A 13,620-nucleotide genomic window follows, 5' to 3' on the forward strand; every position below is an offset into this window, starting at 1 on the left:
AGCTTAATTGTCCCCAACAAAAATGTTGGTGGAAATATTCTGGGCTTTTTTTCATATTGAAGGAAATACATAACTTCTTGGCAGCTACATAGGATGGTGCCTTCTAGAGCACTCACCAAAATTTAGCCAATTAGAATGTAGTGATTGTGCTGGCATTAATTTGAGCCCACATGGTATGGCATTTATATAATGTCATGCATTTTATTTCACTGCTCTGGCAACACTGAAAAAACAAAGATTTTTCTAAAGAGAATTTGAGTTGCATCACATTATGTAGAGCTTTTAGAAAACTGATGGTGATGGTGAATGGACTTAACACTAAGTGCATCACCAGCACAAATTAGCCAACTCTTTTTATCCACTGCATGAGCAAGAAATATGCTGAATTGTAAATTCAACGAAGGCAGCAGTTAAAGAATTGCTCTAAGAACTGCTATTGCACCTGTGTCACCTGTGAGCTTAGATAATTGTGTGTAAATATTCTTAACACTGCTAACAGAAGCACATGTGTACAAAACTGAAGAGATTAAAACCTTGATGAAGATAGGCACTAATCCTTCAAATCACTTAAGCACATGTTTAACTTTAAGCACATTAACATCATCATTGAAGTAAAAGGGACTGCTCAATAGCTTAAAGTTAAGCGAGTGCTTAAGTTATTTGTTGGATCAGGTTTTAATGCCCTTTCACTTTGCTCATTTGGTCAATCAATTGAAAAAGTAATACTGAGACAAATTCAAACACAATGCTATTTGGCACAACTGGCATTCTAAGAAAGGCCTCAACTGTGAAACTTCTTTATTTGTACAATTTTATCTTCTTTTTAAAAAGATGACAAGACATGGTACTTAATTTCAAGAGTGGAAGATGAAACATATCCAAATAAGCATAAGGAAATCATGACATTGCTTTCCAAAATCTCAGATTTAATCTAGTCTCTGGATTATTTTTGTGCTATGAAGTATACTGGAAGAGCTAAGAGCCAAAGTAATCCTAACAGCATTGCATATCAGTGTATCCATAAAGGCACCAAAGATAAAGGTTAAAGCTTTCAAGTGTCACCTGCCTTTGTCACCTGGCATTTATTTGGGGTTGTGAGGAAATTCTGTAGTGTTTATTATTCTTGAGCCACAGCATAAATTTCTTACTTCAATATAATCTCAGACTCCAGTACAGCTTCTTTAAACACTTCTGCAAGATTGGGATGTTGGACAGCAGTTGCCTTACTGTATATACTAAACAACATCACAAGGGCACTCTGGTTGGAAGAACTAAAAAGGACAGAAGGAAAACCCTTCTCATAAAAGATAAGCTGTTCTTGAGGAGTGTTTCCTGCAAGTTGTTTTCTTTGCCTGAGCGTACCACTTCTGTTTATCAAGTGTTGTGAAGCAGAAGGAACCCTTGGGGACTGAAGAGACTTTAAAGGAAAAGTGGCATACAAAAAAACTGCTGTTGCTATCAGTATCTTTTGCAAGTTGATGACTGGAATTATCACTTAAACTTCAAAAAGCTTAGTCAGGTTCTAATCTCTAGTCAAATATTTTATTTTGCTCTGGCCTTCCAAACAACACAGGTTTTAAAGGACAGCTTGTGTGCAGCTGCTCTGCTGGCCTGCTCTCTACAGGAAACAAAAAAATCAACCCTGATTTCTTCCCTTTTCCTGCTGCTCCGAGCTTATATAAAACCATTCTTAAGTGTTCCTGTTTTAAGCGCTACAAAAATAAACATGTATTTTCTACACAACAAATTGGCCAAAATATTACATATTTCCCAAGCCAGAAAACTCAAAAATATACTTTATTCTTTCACTGGCTGCCATGGTATTTATATCTACATTCAGCTGTAGTCATGGCACCTTCTTTATAGAAGTGCAGGAAGCCAGACTACGTGTCTGCACAGTGATGCAGTCTTAGCAACAAGGATTTATTTTACAATAAGCAAAACCAATAACCTCAAAATAATAAAATTGGTCCTTGCCTGGTCCTCTGTTTTCCTCATCAGACTAGCCAAGATCAATCCTACAAAAATAACAATGATTTTCTTACAAGAATATAGTTTTGCATAAAACAATGGTACTGGTTTTATGATGCTACTTCATCTAGTTATTACTACTAGAACATAATCAAGAAGTAAGGGTTGCTGCACAGTGCACTTGATCCCCTTGGAATTTATCCTGAGATTCACCAGCTAACTTTCCCTATCTTTAGTGTCAGGAGCACAGCTGAACAGATGCACTCTAATGGGTTAAAAAAAGAGGTACTCTCTACTTCAGCAACATGCCAGGTTTGAGATGATTAATTTGGTTTTGCTGTTTTATTTGGTCATATAGGGACGAATTACTTGACATGAACACCCATTAGTATCTAGCATCAATTATGTTCCAAAATGAAAAAGTACAACAGCCTATTTCAGTGAAATTGGCAGTGAAAGGGAAAGAGGATATGTCCATTTTACTGAAAATTGCTTCTTACTATCAGAATTATCTCTATCTTAATGGAGCTTTGATCAGCTAAAAGCAGACAGGACAGCGTGGGAAAACATGAAACAACTTAGCTAATTTCTAAACTTGTAACTTCATTAAAGAAAGACAAAAAGCATTTGTTAAATATAGTACAGACCAGCCGACAGCCTCCAGTTCAATGACTTTGGTGTTCTCTACTGTAAATTTTATAGCAGAGCTGTCCAGACAAAGTTTAATACACACAGTTTCTAATTTTTAATGTCAGGACTATTACTGCTCTTTAAATTGCTTCATGTTGGAAAAACCAACTTATGTTGCTTTAGACAAAAAGAAGCTATGGGATGGTATAGCTCGACAACATAAAGGCAGAAATCAACATTAAAGTGCCTCAATGAACCAAACAACTGAAAATATATTAGAAATAAACAAATAAATCAAAACATTTTCTCAGAATTATCACAGAAACCTGTCAGAAACCAGTGCCATACTCCTTGCAAAACAAAGACTTGATAACAATTAGCATGTCAAAACCCAAATCTAAATACTATTCAAATCACGTCCTTTAGCCAGTCTTTTAATTGAGAAAACAGTTTTCCACAAAATTATGCAGCCTCTTCACAACTGCTGTGTTCACCAAAGGGAGCTATTACTTGATCAGAATAATCAGTGTGAACCATCCAGTGTGCTTCCAGAAAGGCTGCAATCAATGATTTCGTAAGAAAATTCTCCTTGAAAGGACAGCTGCATAAATGAAGCAGTAAGATGCTCAACTGTGCTCTGGAGTGTTCCTTTTATTTTACCAAGCAAAAGGCAGAGAGCAGCCTCTAAGAACTGTGAATGCTACCAATTTTTAAGTGGGAGAGGAACAAAATTCTCTTGGTGCAACACAGAGAACAATCTGCCAGACATGAGGTTGCTCCCAAAGGAACCCCTCACATGATTTGAGGCAGAACACTGCATTAAGTGGTGAAATTGCATGCCACTGATGAAGAAGCATGCTTCAGACAAAATTTTGGGCAATGCTACAAGACTATAAGGTAACCAAAAGAGGATATTACATTTCTATAGGCGGAGGGAATATAAATTTGTTAGGGGGTTTCTGCAGTCCACAAAACAATGGAAAATTCGAAGGGCAAATTGGCACATTCAAGCCACTATCACCCTCCCCTTTCCCTGCGCTCGAGTGTTATACCCCGCCAACCAAACCCAAAATACAAAAATCATACTTCAGTTCTCTTCTCTACTTCAACTCAGAACTCATACCAGCAAAACTAGTATTTTTTTTTCATTTTTTTCTTCTTCAGCATCACTGTAATACATCATTTTGTGAATAATGGAATTTAGGGTTTTTGGTAGTTCTGACACTTACCTTGAGTCCACGAAAGCTGCCTGGGCTTGTTGGTGAAGAACTGGAGGATTTTGTTGATTTTGGGGTGGACAACTGACTGCTTGGGGTTCCATTAACTGATCAAAGCAATAAAAGCAAACAAATGGAAGAAAAGGTGAATAAAAGTCAAAAACCTTAATTTGCTTTAAAACATAACATACTTCTCTGACAAGTTATCACTCAAGTCTACATTCAAAGACAAGAACAAAATCCTCGGTACTTAGGAATAAATGTGCCCTGAAAATTCATGTAGCTGGATATGGGAACAAGAAGACACACAAATACTGCATTGTCATTCTAGAGATGAAAAAGGCCTATTCTGTCCTTTGCCAGTGCAAGAGATTTGGGCAAATAATAACCACAGCCTCTTTAAACTATACAATTTATTGTGATATTGCATAAAAAAACATGGAGAGAAACGGTGTCCATAAAGACATTTGACTCTCTACTGTTTAGATCAGTGTCTCATTTTCTATGTAGGATGTCTCATTGAACACGAGTTGATTTGTTCATTTTTTCAAAGAAAAAAAAACAACCAACAACCAACCAACAAGAGAGCTGTTTGGATTATAAAGAACTTAAGCAGTAGTTCAGAAAAAAATTGATTTAGGGGAAAAAAACACAAACCACAAAACAAAGAAAAACCTCAAACCCAACATTTGAAAGCTAGCAGGTTGTTTCTGAACTCCCAAGAAGTTCAAGTGTCTGTGAAAACATGCAATATTCTCCCTCTTGACTTCAGGAGTTCATTCATTTTAAGTCTATTTTTTCCAGAGTGGCCTGATACAACATCTGTTATATCTTTGGTGAATATAACTTAGGTAGTCCTTGTATTTTTCTGGAAAAAACAAACTTATGAATTTTGTTATGCAGACAAAATAGCATACCGTTCATCATACACAAATATGATGCAACATTATATGATGCAGCATTATTTCCTCTCCAGCTCAACCTCATTTTTCCAGGGAGAGGAAAATATTAGGCAGATATTTAAGAGCTACAAAGGTTTCATAGCTGATTCATGGTGAAGAATTATTTTTTCAGAAAGAAATAAGCAACCCTCACAAATAAAAACTTAGCTTCAAAGCAAATAAAAGTTAGATCTGCACAAATCCTTTGCATGTTAAGCTGTCTGTCATGCGTTATGCAAGGCTTTTTAACCAGCCCTATTGAATTTATTTTACAAGTGTCTATTAACCTAGTACCCTAACATTCTCTGAGTGCTGAAAGTTCCTTCTAAATACTATTTTTAAAACCTGGGCAGTCTATCTGCCAGTAGGCCAGGCTGACTGTATTGCAACGTCCACAAATCCCTCTATTTCACACAAATCTCTCTCTTTGATGTGTGATGTTAAGACATAAGTAATTAGCATTTAGCTACAGAATAAGTCTGTCTTGAAGTCTGATAACTTGGATTTACATTTCCAGTTCTGTTACAGGACTAAGAGCTTAGGCTTTTCTACTAAGAGTATTCCATATGTTTAGGATGCTTTTGTCTTAATTTCAACAAGGGTTGCCTCTAAGAACAATAGGTGAATTATTTAAGTGTTTCATTAAGAAGCTACAAGGATTTAGGAGCATACACCCCATTTGCAGACTACTTTTCATCATTTTGTTTTAGATAAACTTCTTGAAACCTGGCACATCAATGCTTCCTTCTTTTATAAAGGATTTACAAGTATGGTGATGTAAAGGGCTAGTGAATGCTCTTACTGTTTTCTGCTTCTTGCATACACAATTTTGCTCTAGCCATTAGAAAAAATACTGAGCTGTCAAGTTCATGACCAAAAATGAGATGTTTCAGTAGAAGAATTTGCTTCCAAATGACCAGCTACCACTACACAGGAGCAGAAAATTGTTGTTTATTCACAAATTATTTTTATGCAGCTCAGAGAAAGGTCACTCTTTCCTGAACACAACCATTGAGGTCTACAGTACAAGACATCCTTATCTGTCTCTAAGTCACTACCATCCTTTTAAGCATCGACAAAACCATTAAACTGTACTTGTGAAATCAGCTGGTTAACATAATCTTCTTCCCTCTCATAACTAAGGAAGAACTTTCTAGCATACACTGGCAGTACTCCATCTCTTTGCTAGTATCTTAGATATTGGTGTTCTGAGACAGGGGTGTGAGTAAGCGACCTCCAGAGGTCCCTTCCAACTTTTGTCCTTCTATGATTCTACAACATATTGTATGTTCTGCTGAGGAAAACAGCTGTCTGTAGATACAGCTTCGCCAATGGCTTCTGAGATCCACTGCACAGGGGTTGGTAGACAACTGCAACAACTAGCTGGAACTGGCCCTGTGTACATGTACAAATTTGGCACCTGTAGGTAGTCAGCCAACTGCTATTTGAGACAGCAGTACTTCTAATTTTAACTCAAAAAACACACAATCTGGTTTGGTTTTTTGGCACAAACTTGTTCACTGCTGATTTGCTGATTATTTCATGTATATGCAAAACTCACCTTTCTTATCTATTTTCTAAGTTCTTTTGAGGTTTCTTTCAACATGTATAGCAGCCTGCATATACATTAAAACAATTTCTTCTCTGTCATTTTTTAAATACAATTCTTCACCATATTGGAATGTTGAAAACTGAGAAACATATGAATACTTTCAAAACTGTTAACTTCTAGTATGGTCTGAAGTCTCAACTTATTTACCAATCAAAATGCATGCTACTTGTAAGAGATTCAGTGTTTTAGAGATACTTGCACTTTGAACTGAAGGTGTTTTAGAACTTATGCTGAAATAACACAAGAAAAAGAGAAAGGTAAGAAAATGCAAATAAAACAAACAAACCCCCCCACGTTTTTGCACTGCTTTTTTTCAGCAACTCTCACCCATCTTTTTGCACTGCTTGAACTCTTCTGTTATAATATACTTGAGAAAACACATACAAATGTCTTGCTCCTCAGAATGCTCCTCTACTTGCAGTCAAATGATAATACCTTTACAAATTTAACTTTGACACCATTAACTGATGTCTGACAACTATAAAGCATAATTTATATTATTTCACTCAAACGATCAACTTCACTGAAAACCCTACAACCATTATGTCTCTGATTCATGGAATGCAAAATGCATGTTTCAAGCTTGAAAACATTCACAAATACAGTGAAAAGGGTAAATGGAGAAGGAAGAGACACACTAGTGATATACAGCCATAATAGTAATGGCTCACCTGGGGATTTTGCTGAAGAATGAGCACTGGAGTAGTGGCCACCCCTCTTTACTGTACTCATATATTTGACACAAAGGAAAAAGACATTAAGGAAATAAGTTATTAAACAGCTCAGAACATGCATGAAAGAAAGAAGGGTAAATAAAGATAAGAATACATGAGAAAAAATGGCAAGTAAATAGAAGGATAAATACCAGACACTTGCATAATTTTTTCAAATTAAAAAAAAAAGGAGTGTCTAAGTAGAAAAAGCAAGAAGATGACAGCCCTGATTTCTAAATTCTTTACATAAAATTCACCGTTGATATCCCATGCGATTTCATAGGAGTTAACAGGATTGCATGAAATGTCAATCAGTTCTGAAACTTGCCTTTCATGCTGCATTTTGCTTTGTTATTATTGTGATCCTTCTTTAAAGCTTTTCAGTTAAACATTCAAATTAAATCAAATTAAATTAAATATTCCACTTTGAAATAACTCAAAGACATAAAATTACTTTAACCAGCATCAATTAAACAAAACAAATACTGATATGAAAATTAGAATATTGAACATGTTGCAGTTTTGAATATACGCATAGAAGCTTACATGCATAGTTACATTCAAAACAGAGCATTGTATATTTACATATTCAGTGTTTTGACTTGAGGGCTACTTCCTTGGGTCAGAGGGAAAAAAAATCAGTTCAGATTTGTTGTGTTTAGAAACTAAATGCAGAGGTAAAGAAAGGGAGAAAACAAACAAACAAAAAAACTCCACGAACAAGCAAATCCCCAAGTTTCTCCCTTCTGCATAAAAGCTGATTGGAACATACAGTTTTCAGCCAAAGTGCTGGCAAAACCACAATGTGAACCTTTCTTTGAAATTACAGGAAGCACAAGAAGGAAAAAAAATTCTCTGTTAATGGGCAAGAGCATTCCAGAACAGCCCCTAAAATTACTTGAAACAGCAAAATCCTGTAATTCCAACAATATCTGGATTATAAAGGAGAAGCCTTTCAAATTCAAAACAGTTAAAGGTATACTCTAGTTCAATGAATGTCAATTTAACCACATAACCATGCTGTAGTTAATCGTCTTCAAGAAAATCAAGTGCCATGCTGAAAACATATCCCAAATGTACAATTAGCACAAATTATTCCAGTGTTCACAAACTGAAACTTTTTGTGCCTGTTAATTAAAAACCAGAAACCACATGTCTTTCCACGATTCAAAAATAATTGAAAATTTACTATAAATCAGTATTAAATCTAGGAGACAAACTGAAAAAAAAAATTCCCTCAGGAAACAAAGCATAGCACTCATATTTGAGACAGAGCAAACAGTTTTTTCACCCCATTTAACAAATCCTGACTTTCATGTATTTGATGTGTTCAGCTCTTTTCTAGAAGTAGTACCTGAGGCAGGTGATTTGCTTCGACGTGAAGTTCCTGGACTTTTGGACCCAGAATGCCTCATGCCAGATGATCGGGAATAAGAGGACTTCATAACACGGCATTCTACAAAGCAAGCAGATAGAGTTTCAACAACAATTTAATGTCCAGGCTTCCTCCAAACGCTACTGTTGGTGTTTATTATCCAGAAAATGAACATCACTATTTTCTAAGCACGCTTACTCAACTGAATGAAACAAACTTAGAAAAGCATCTCAGAACTTTAACCTACACACCACACAAACATTTTTGAGCCAGTCAAACGCTGTATGTAACATTCTGAATGTAATATTTCTTCATGTCTTCATGAGACTGGATTATTGCTATAATTCACATTTGTACCTAGGCACAGCTGAAAGAGTAAAGAAGTCAGCTGATGCCAAAGTTCTTCTGATAATTCAGTAAATCCTGCACATTGTAATGACAGCTTCATATAGGGCAAATGCAGATCAAGCTCAGTTTATCTTCTTTTGCAAGAAATTGATGTTGTCACCAATTTTTAAAGAGGTGAAAAATGTCTATCACTTCCAAAAGGCTGAGACACTAGATTACTGCCATTTACCATCAGCTATATATCATTAAATAAAGGACAACCTAAATGGAAAAGGAATCAATAGTCATACATGCACTGACATTTTGGAAACATTTTATTTCCCACAGTTAGCATCCACTGCAAATAGCTTCCAACGTAATCATATAAATTCCCCTCCAAATTTTATCCCTGTTATTCATCACTATGAAGTCAAAGCCATCATTATGATGCCACGTGACCATAAAAAATAATAAGTAGAGCTGCGTGCCCTGCCAGCCGAGGGATGTTTTACTCTGTATCTAACATGCTTTTCTCCATTAAGACCTCTAGAGTTACTAAAGGAAGAAGAGACCACCAAAGCTAAAGAGACAAAAGGAGAAAAAAACCCTCCATCACAGGGTTCTCAGGAAGGAAATGAGCCCAATTAGTCTGTGCATGGTGTAATGGGAAAAGCAAACTTAAGGCCTTAAAATCTGCAAGGGAAATTCTGATTTTGCCCAAACTGTGATTCACAGTGTGACGTAATTCAACCATGCTCTTCCATCCCTGCATAAGAATAAAAGTACATCTTAGCTTGCCTAAAATTATGTTAAAAAACTATCCTTCTTGTCACCTCCACACTAGCTGAATCGACAAAATGAGGCAGTTCTGGAAAAGTGGCATACTGGCAATAACAACAGAATGGGAGCCAGCTGAATCCTCCATCCATCCAAATCTATGGACCATTGTGGTTAGACATATAGCTATATCTCTTGATGTAACAGAAAATTTTGTAATGGAATTATGGCATTTATAAAACTTAAAGATAACAGCAGGTGTTTGCTTTCAGTGACTTCAAAGCAAGACAATAAAACAACCCCCTTTTATGCACAACTTGAAGCTCTCCTCAATCTGACTATTTTTGCCAAGGCAAGTTTTCATTCCCACAGATTCATTTTTTCATGAAAGAAAATCCAGGTGGTTCTACAGCTGAACCAGTATAGATGGAAAAAAGAGAAAAAAACAACATTCATATGATTTGATATCCCAAGCCAATTCTAAAACTCCCTGGTAGAGAGCTTTTTCCTTGAACTTACATGACACATTTTACAGAAAAACAAGCTCCGTAAACAAGTTAAATTCATGATCTGTCAATGGCAGACAGCATGGGAACAAACTCCCACTTTGTCTCACCTCATTCCCCACCCAACACCCCCTACAACAGGTTCAACACCTGATCTACAGCAGACAACACTGGAATGTGTGAATTTTCTAGCAGGACAATTTAATACCTGAAATGAGCATGATTACATATGTGATTTTTCAAAAATCTCATGAGACCAGCAATATGGAGACCATCTTACGGTCCACAGACGTCAAAATAGAACATTTCTAATAGATTCTAGATCCACTGGATCCATGACTGAACCTTTTAAAATTCAGTGCTGTTTTGCATGCAACTCTAGGGAACACGGTCTGTTTTCCAAGAAAATAGATCAGATTTGTTAGTGTATTTTAACAGACTTACAGAATCCTGATGATGGCTTGGAAAAACATTTTAATCTGTAGGAAAATATATTCCATGGTATATTTTCCTAAATCACACCACTCTTGAGGACTGAGTAGGGCAGGGGGAGAGTTCTCAAGGAAGGTAGTTATGTCAGTGGGTTTAGGATGTACAGTCTTACCACTGTGATCCAACACGAAGTCGTCCTGAGCATACCGGTATTTCTCAGGTCCACACGCAATGAAGACGTCATCATCTCCAAAGAAGTCCTGCAAGCATGTCACCTTGACAGTAAAATATAGAAAGCAAAATAAACAAATGCAGTACTTTCAAATGATAAATCTTCAGTTAGTCAGCAACAATTTATAAGTTTGTGTTTTCCTTTTCACAGTGTTACCATAATGTTCTAATGACAGAAAGACTCCACTTCTCAAATACTTCAGCTACATAAGTAGTGCAGAAAACCTCAGTGTCAAGAATGCAAAATGCTGCTGCCTCTCATCTCCAAAACCACCTTCTCTTACATTTAACACCTGTATTTTTGCCTATAACTACACATGCATGATTATGACTGACAAAACCAGCTATGAACACTATGCAAATATCAAAGCTTCTTGTATTCTTAGATTAATTGCTTATGGGAAAATGGCAAGTTAAAATTATTGCATCTACAAATTTATTTTTTATGCCCTGAGGCATTTACTTTCCATGTTTTAATGCCCCCTTTTATTAAAAAGTAGTTCTTATTCAAGAAAAAAAGAAATACAGAGTCCTGTCCATGCCCTTTGCAGCTCTGTCTGTCCTTAATTGTCCCGCTAATGATGTTACAACACATTTCAAGAAGGATGCAGAAATCAGAAAGAAAAATGTTTTAAACAGTCTTTAAAAACAGAAAACCAAAGACCTTGGAAAAAGTTCACTCCTTAAAGTCAATAAAAGTTTGTGAAGGAGGAAGTATTTGCTTTAAAAACAATTAAAATGAAAAATGCCACAACAAGAAAACCCATCAAACTCCTCCTAACTCCTCTGTAAGAAAAACAGTGTTTGTAGGTAGCAAGCTATTTTAAAATGTATAAATTGATTAAAATTTTACTGTGTAATTGTTTCCCTATTCTTTTTACCATTGCACACTTAAATGAGATGTGGGAATAAAAGCTATGTAGAAGCTACGAAACTTACAACCATTTGGTAAAACCATGTAATTAAGGAAGTAAAACAAAAAACTACTTTTAGGGAAACTGGCTTTTTCCCTTCCCAGATACCTGTCAACACCATTTGCATATTTTACCCACTGTGATAACAGTACACATTGGCAGATCTGCAGGAAGGGTTTCCACTGCCTGCAGTATTCTGAGAAACAGAATATCAATGACCAGCAGCCCTCTGCAAGGACACCCATTGTGGGCACTGACCTGAGGCGCAGTTGTCACGGCAGCTACCCCAGGACCAGCCACTGCCCATACAACGAGATCCTCACCGCAGTACCACATGCAGCACCCAGCAGCTGAGTCACTGTGTTATGAGGCCAAGGGACTCCAGCCACCATCGAAATTTTTCATGCTACCATTGCACTGACAATCTGCTCTCACTGACATGAGATATTTTCAGGTGTAACTGAAACCACTGCTTCTAGTTAACTGAAGAGGCAGTGATAACTGGATTCAAAAGGTGGTACAAATTTAAGAGAAGTTTTCCTAACATGGGATTCATTCCTCTCTACTTAATAATTCTCTCTATTAATAAGAGGATGCACTATCATTTCCACAGATTTCAGGAATCCAGCAACCAACCTAGGCCCTCCACTACAGGAAAAGCTGTGAGAAAGCTTTCAGAACGCTTACCTCAGTCACACTGCTGGACATGGGCAGAGATGAAGAACAAGTTCACACCCAAAGTCCCCCAAACTGGGTGGAATTTCCATAAGCTCTGCATACCCATCACTGCTCTACTCATGCCTGCAATGCCCTTGCAGTGCTGTTTTGAGCAGGTTAGAGTTAAATGCTGCGGTTTAGCAGAGCCCAAAATGAATCTTTCTGTTCTGATTCAAAGCCTCCCCCTCACTCCTTAACGTACCCAGTCTAACAACTGAGCTGAGAATAAAAGAGGAGAGAATGACAGGTCTTATGTAAGGCTCTAGGAAATACAGAGGGACATAACTGCGTACAGCAGCATCCTTTTGTTCGCAGAGTAGTTCTACAAAGGAAGGGTCAGACCTGTGCACAAGAGATGACAGAAGTATCCTTAGAAACGCACCTTAAAATCTTTTGTAAACGATCATTCGGGAGGGGAATAAAACACTTTAAGAAAGGTATTAATTTCCATGGGTGCTTTCCCACATGTTCATGCATATAGTTTCCCACAGCAGTAACAACACACAGGAGTAATTGGCAATATGAGTACCAGTGATCAGAGAAACTGCTGGAGATGGTGCAACAGCAGCATCTCGGAGCTCAGGCTAATGCCAGCCCCTTGGTCTGCTCACACACTGTACCTGACCCTGGGGACTTCCATCTGTCAGTCACAAGCCAAGACATATTTTAGGTTACTGTAAATGATAATAAACTACACTTCTAACTGAAAGCCAGATAAATGTAAATATGAGAAAAATATCACAGATTCTTGCCATACTTCAGCAGTGAATACTGGAAGTTTTCCTTCTCCCTACAAATAGTCCAGACTGGTTAGGTATACAATATACAAGTAGGACTTACCAATCACAAATAACAATGTTATGATCAGAGGGAAGTATTTTTAAAACCAAGTTCATGGAAATCTTCCATTTTCCTAGAAGTACAGTCTAATGGTTATTTTTCTAGGCCTTTATCATAATAAAGCCAAAGAAGCAGCTCCCCAAACAGATGATAATGCAAACAGTCTCCATTTCCTACAGAATTAAGGTATATGCTGCAATTAATGGTAACAGTGTTCCCTTAGTGTTCAAAACACTGTTGAGGGAAAGCTGAAATGAATGGTTTGCATGGGATTTCGAATGCTGCAGGTCCACTGTGGTCTAACTTGCAAACCACACAATTCCATCCCAAAGAACTTCCACACTTAGCTTATACAGCATTTTTTATTATAGCTTTGAGCAGGATTCAATCAGTTTAGAAATTTAAAACCAAGAAACT

General features: G+C 37.0%; 1 protein-coding gene across 5 annotated transcripts in view; it reads right to left on the reverse strand.

The window, feature by feature from the left end:
- Nucleotides 1–13,620, reverse strand: part of DCLK2 (doublecortin like kinase 2) — an 84,655-nt gene that overhangs the window by 27,811 nt on the left and 43,224 nt on the right. For 3 of the 5 annotated variants that reach the window (XR_010651276.2, XM_065836470.2, XM_065836472.2), the window contains exons 3-6: nucleotides 10,674–10,776; nucleotides 8,439–8,540; nucleotides 7,043–7,093; nucleotides 3,831–3,925 (exon numbers count right to left, since the gene is read on the reverse strand). Coding sequence is in view for 3 of the 5 variants with exons in the window: in XM_065836470.2 (XP_065692542.1) it covers nucleotides 3,831–3,925; nucleotides 7,043–7,093; nucleotides 8,439–8,540; nucleotides 10,674–10,776 (351 nt within the window). In the remaining 2 variants the exon portion in view is untranslated. The remainder of the gene's footprint in view (nucleotides 1–3,830; nucleotides 3,926–7,042; nucleotides 7,094–8,438; nucleotides 8,541–10,673; nucleotides 10,777–13,620) is intronic. The other 2 variants (XR_010651277.2, XM_065836471.2) reach the window with 1 other exon arrangement.

Source organism: Patagioenas fasciata, chromosome 4 (assembly GCF_037038585.1).
Source record: "Patagioenas fasciata isolate bPatFas1 chromosome 4, bPatFas1.hap1, whole genome shotgun sequence".
NCBI lineage: Eukaryota > Metazoa > Chordata > Aves > Columbiformes > Columbidae > Patagioenas > Patagioenas fasciata.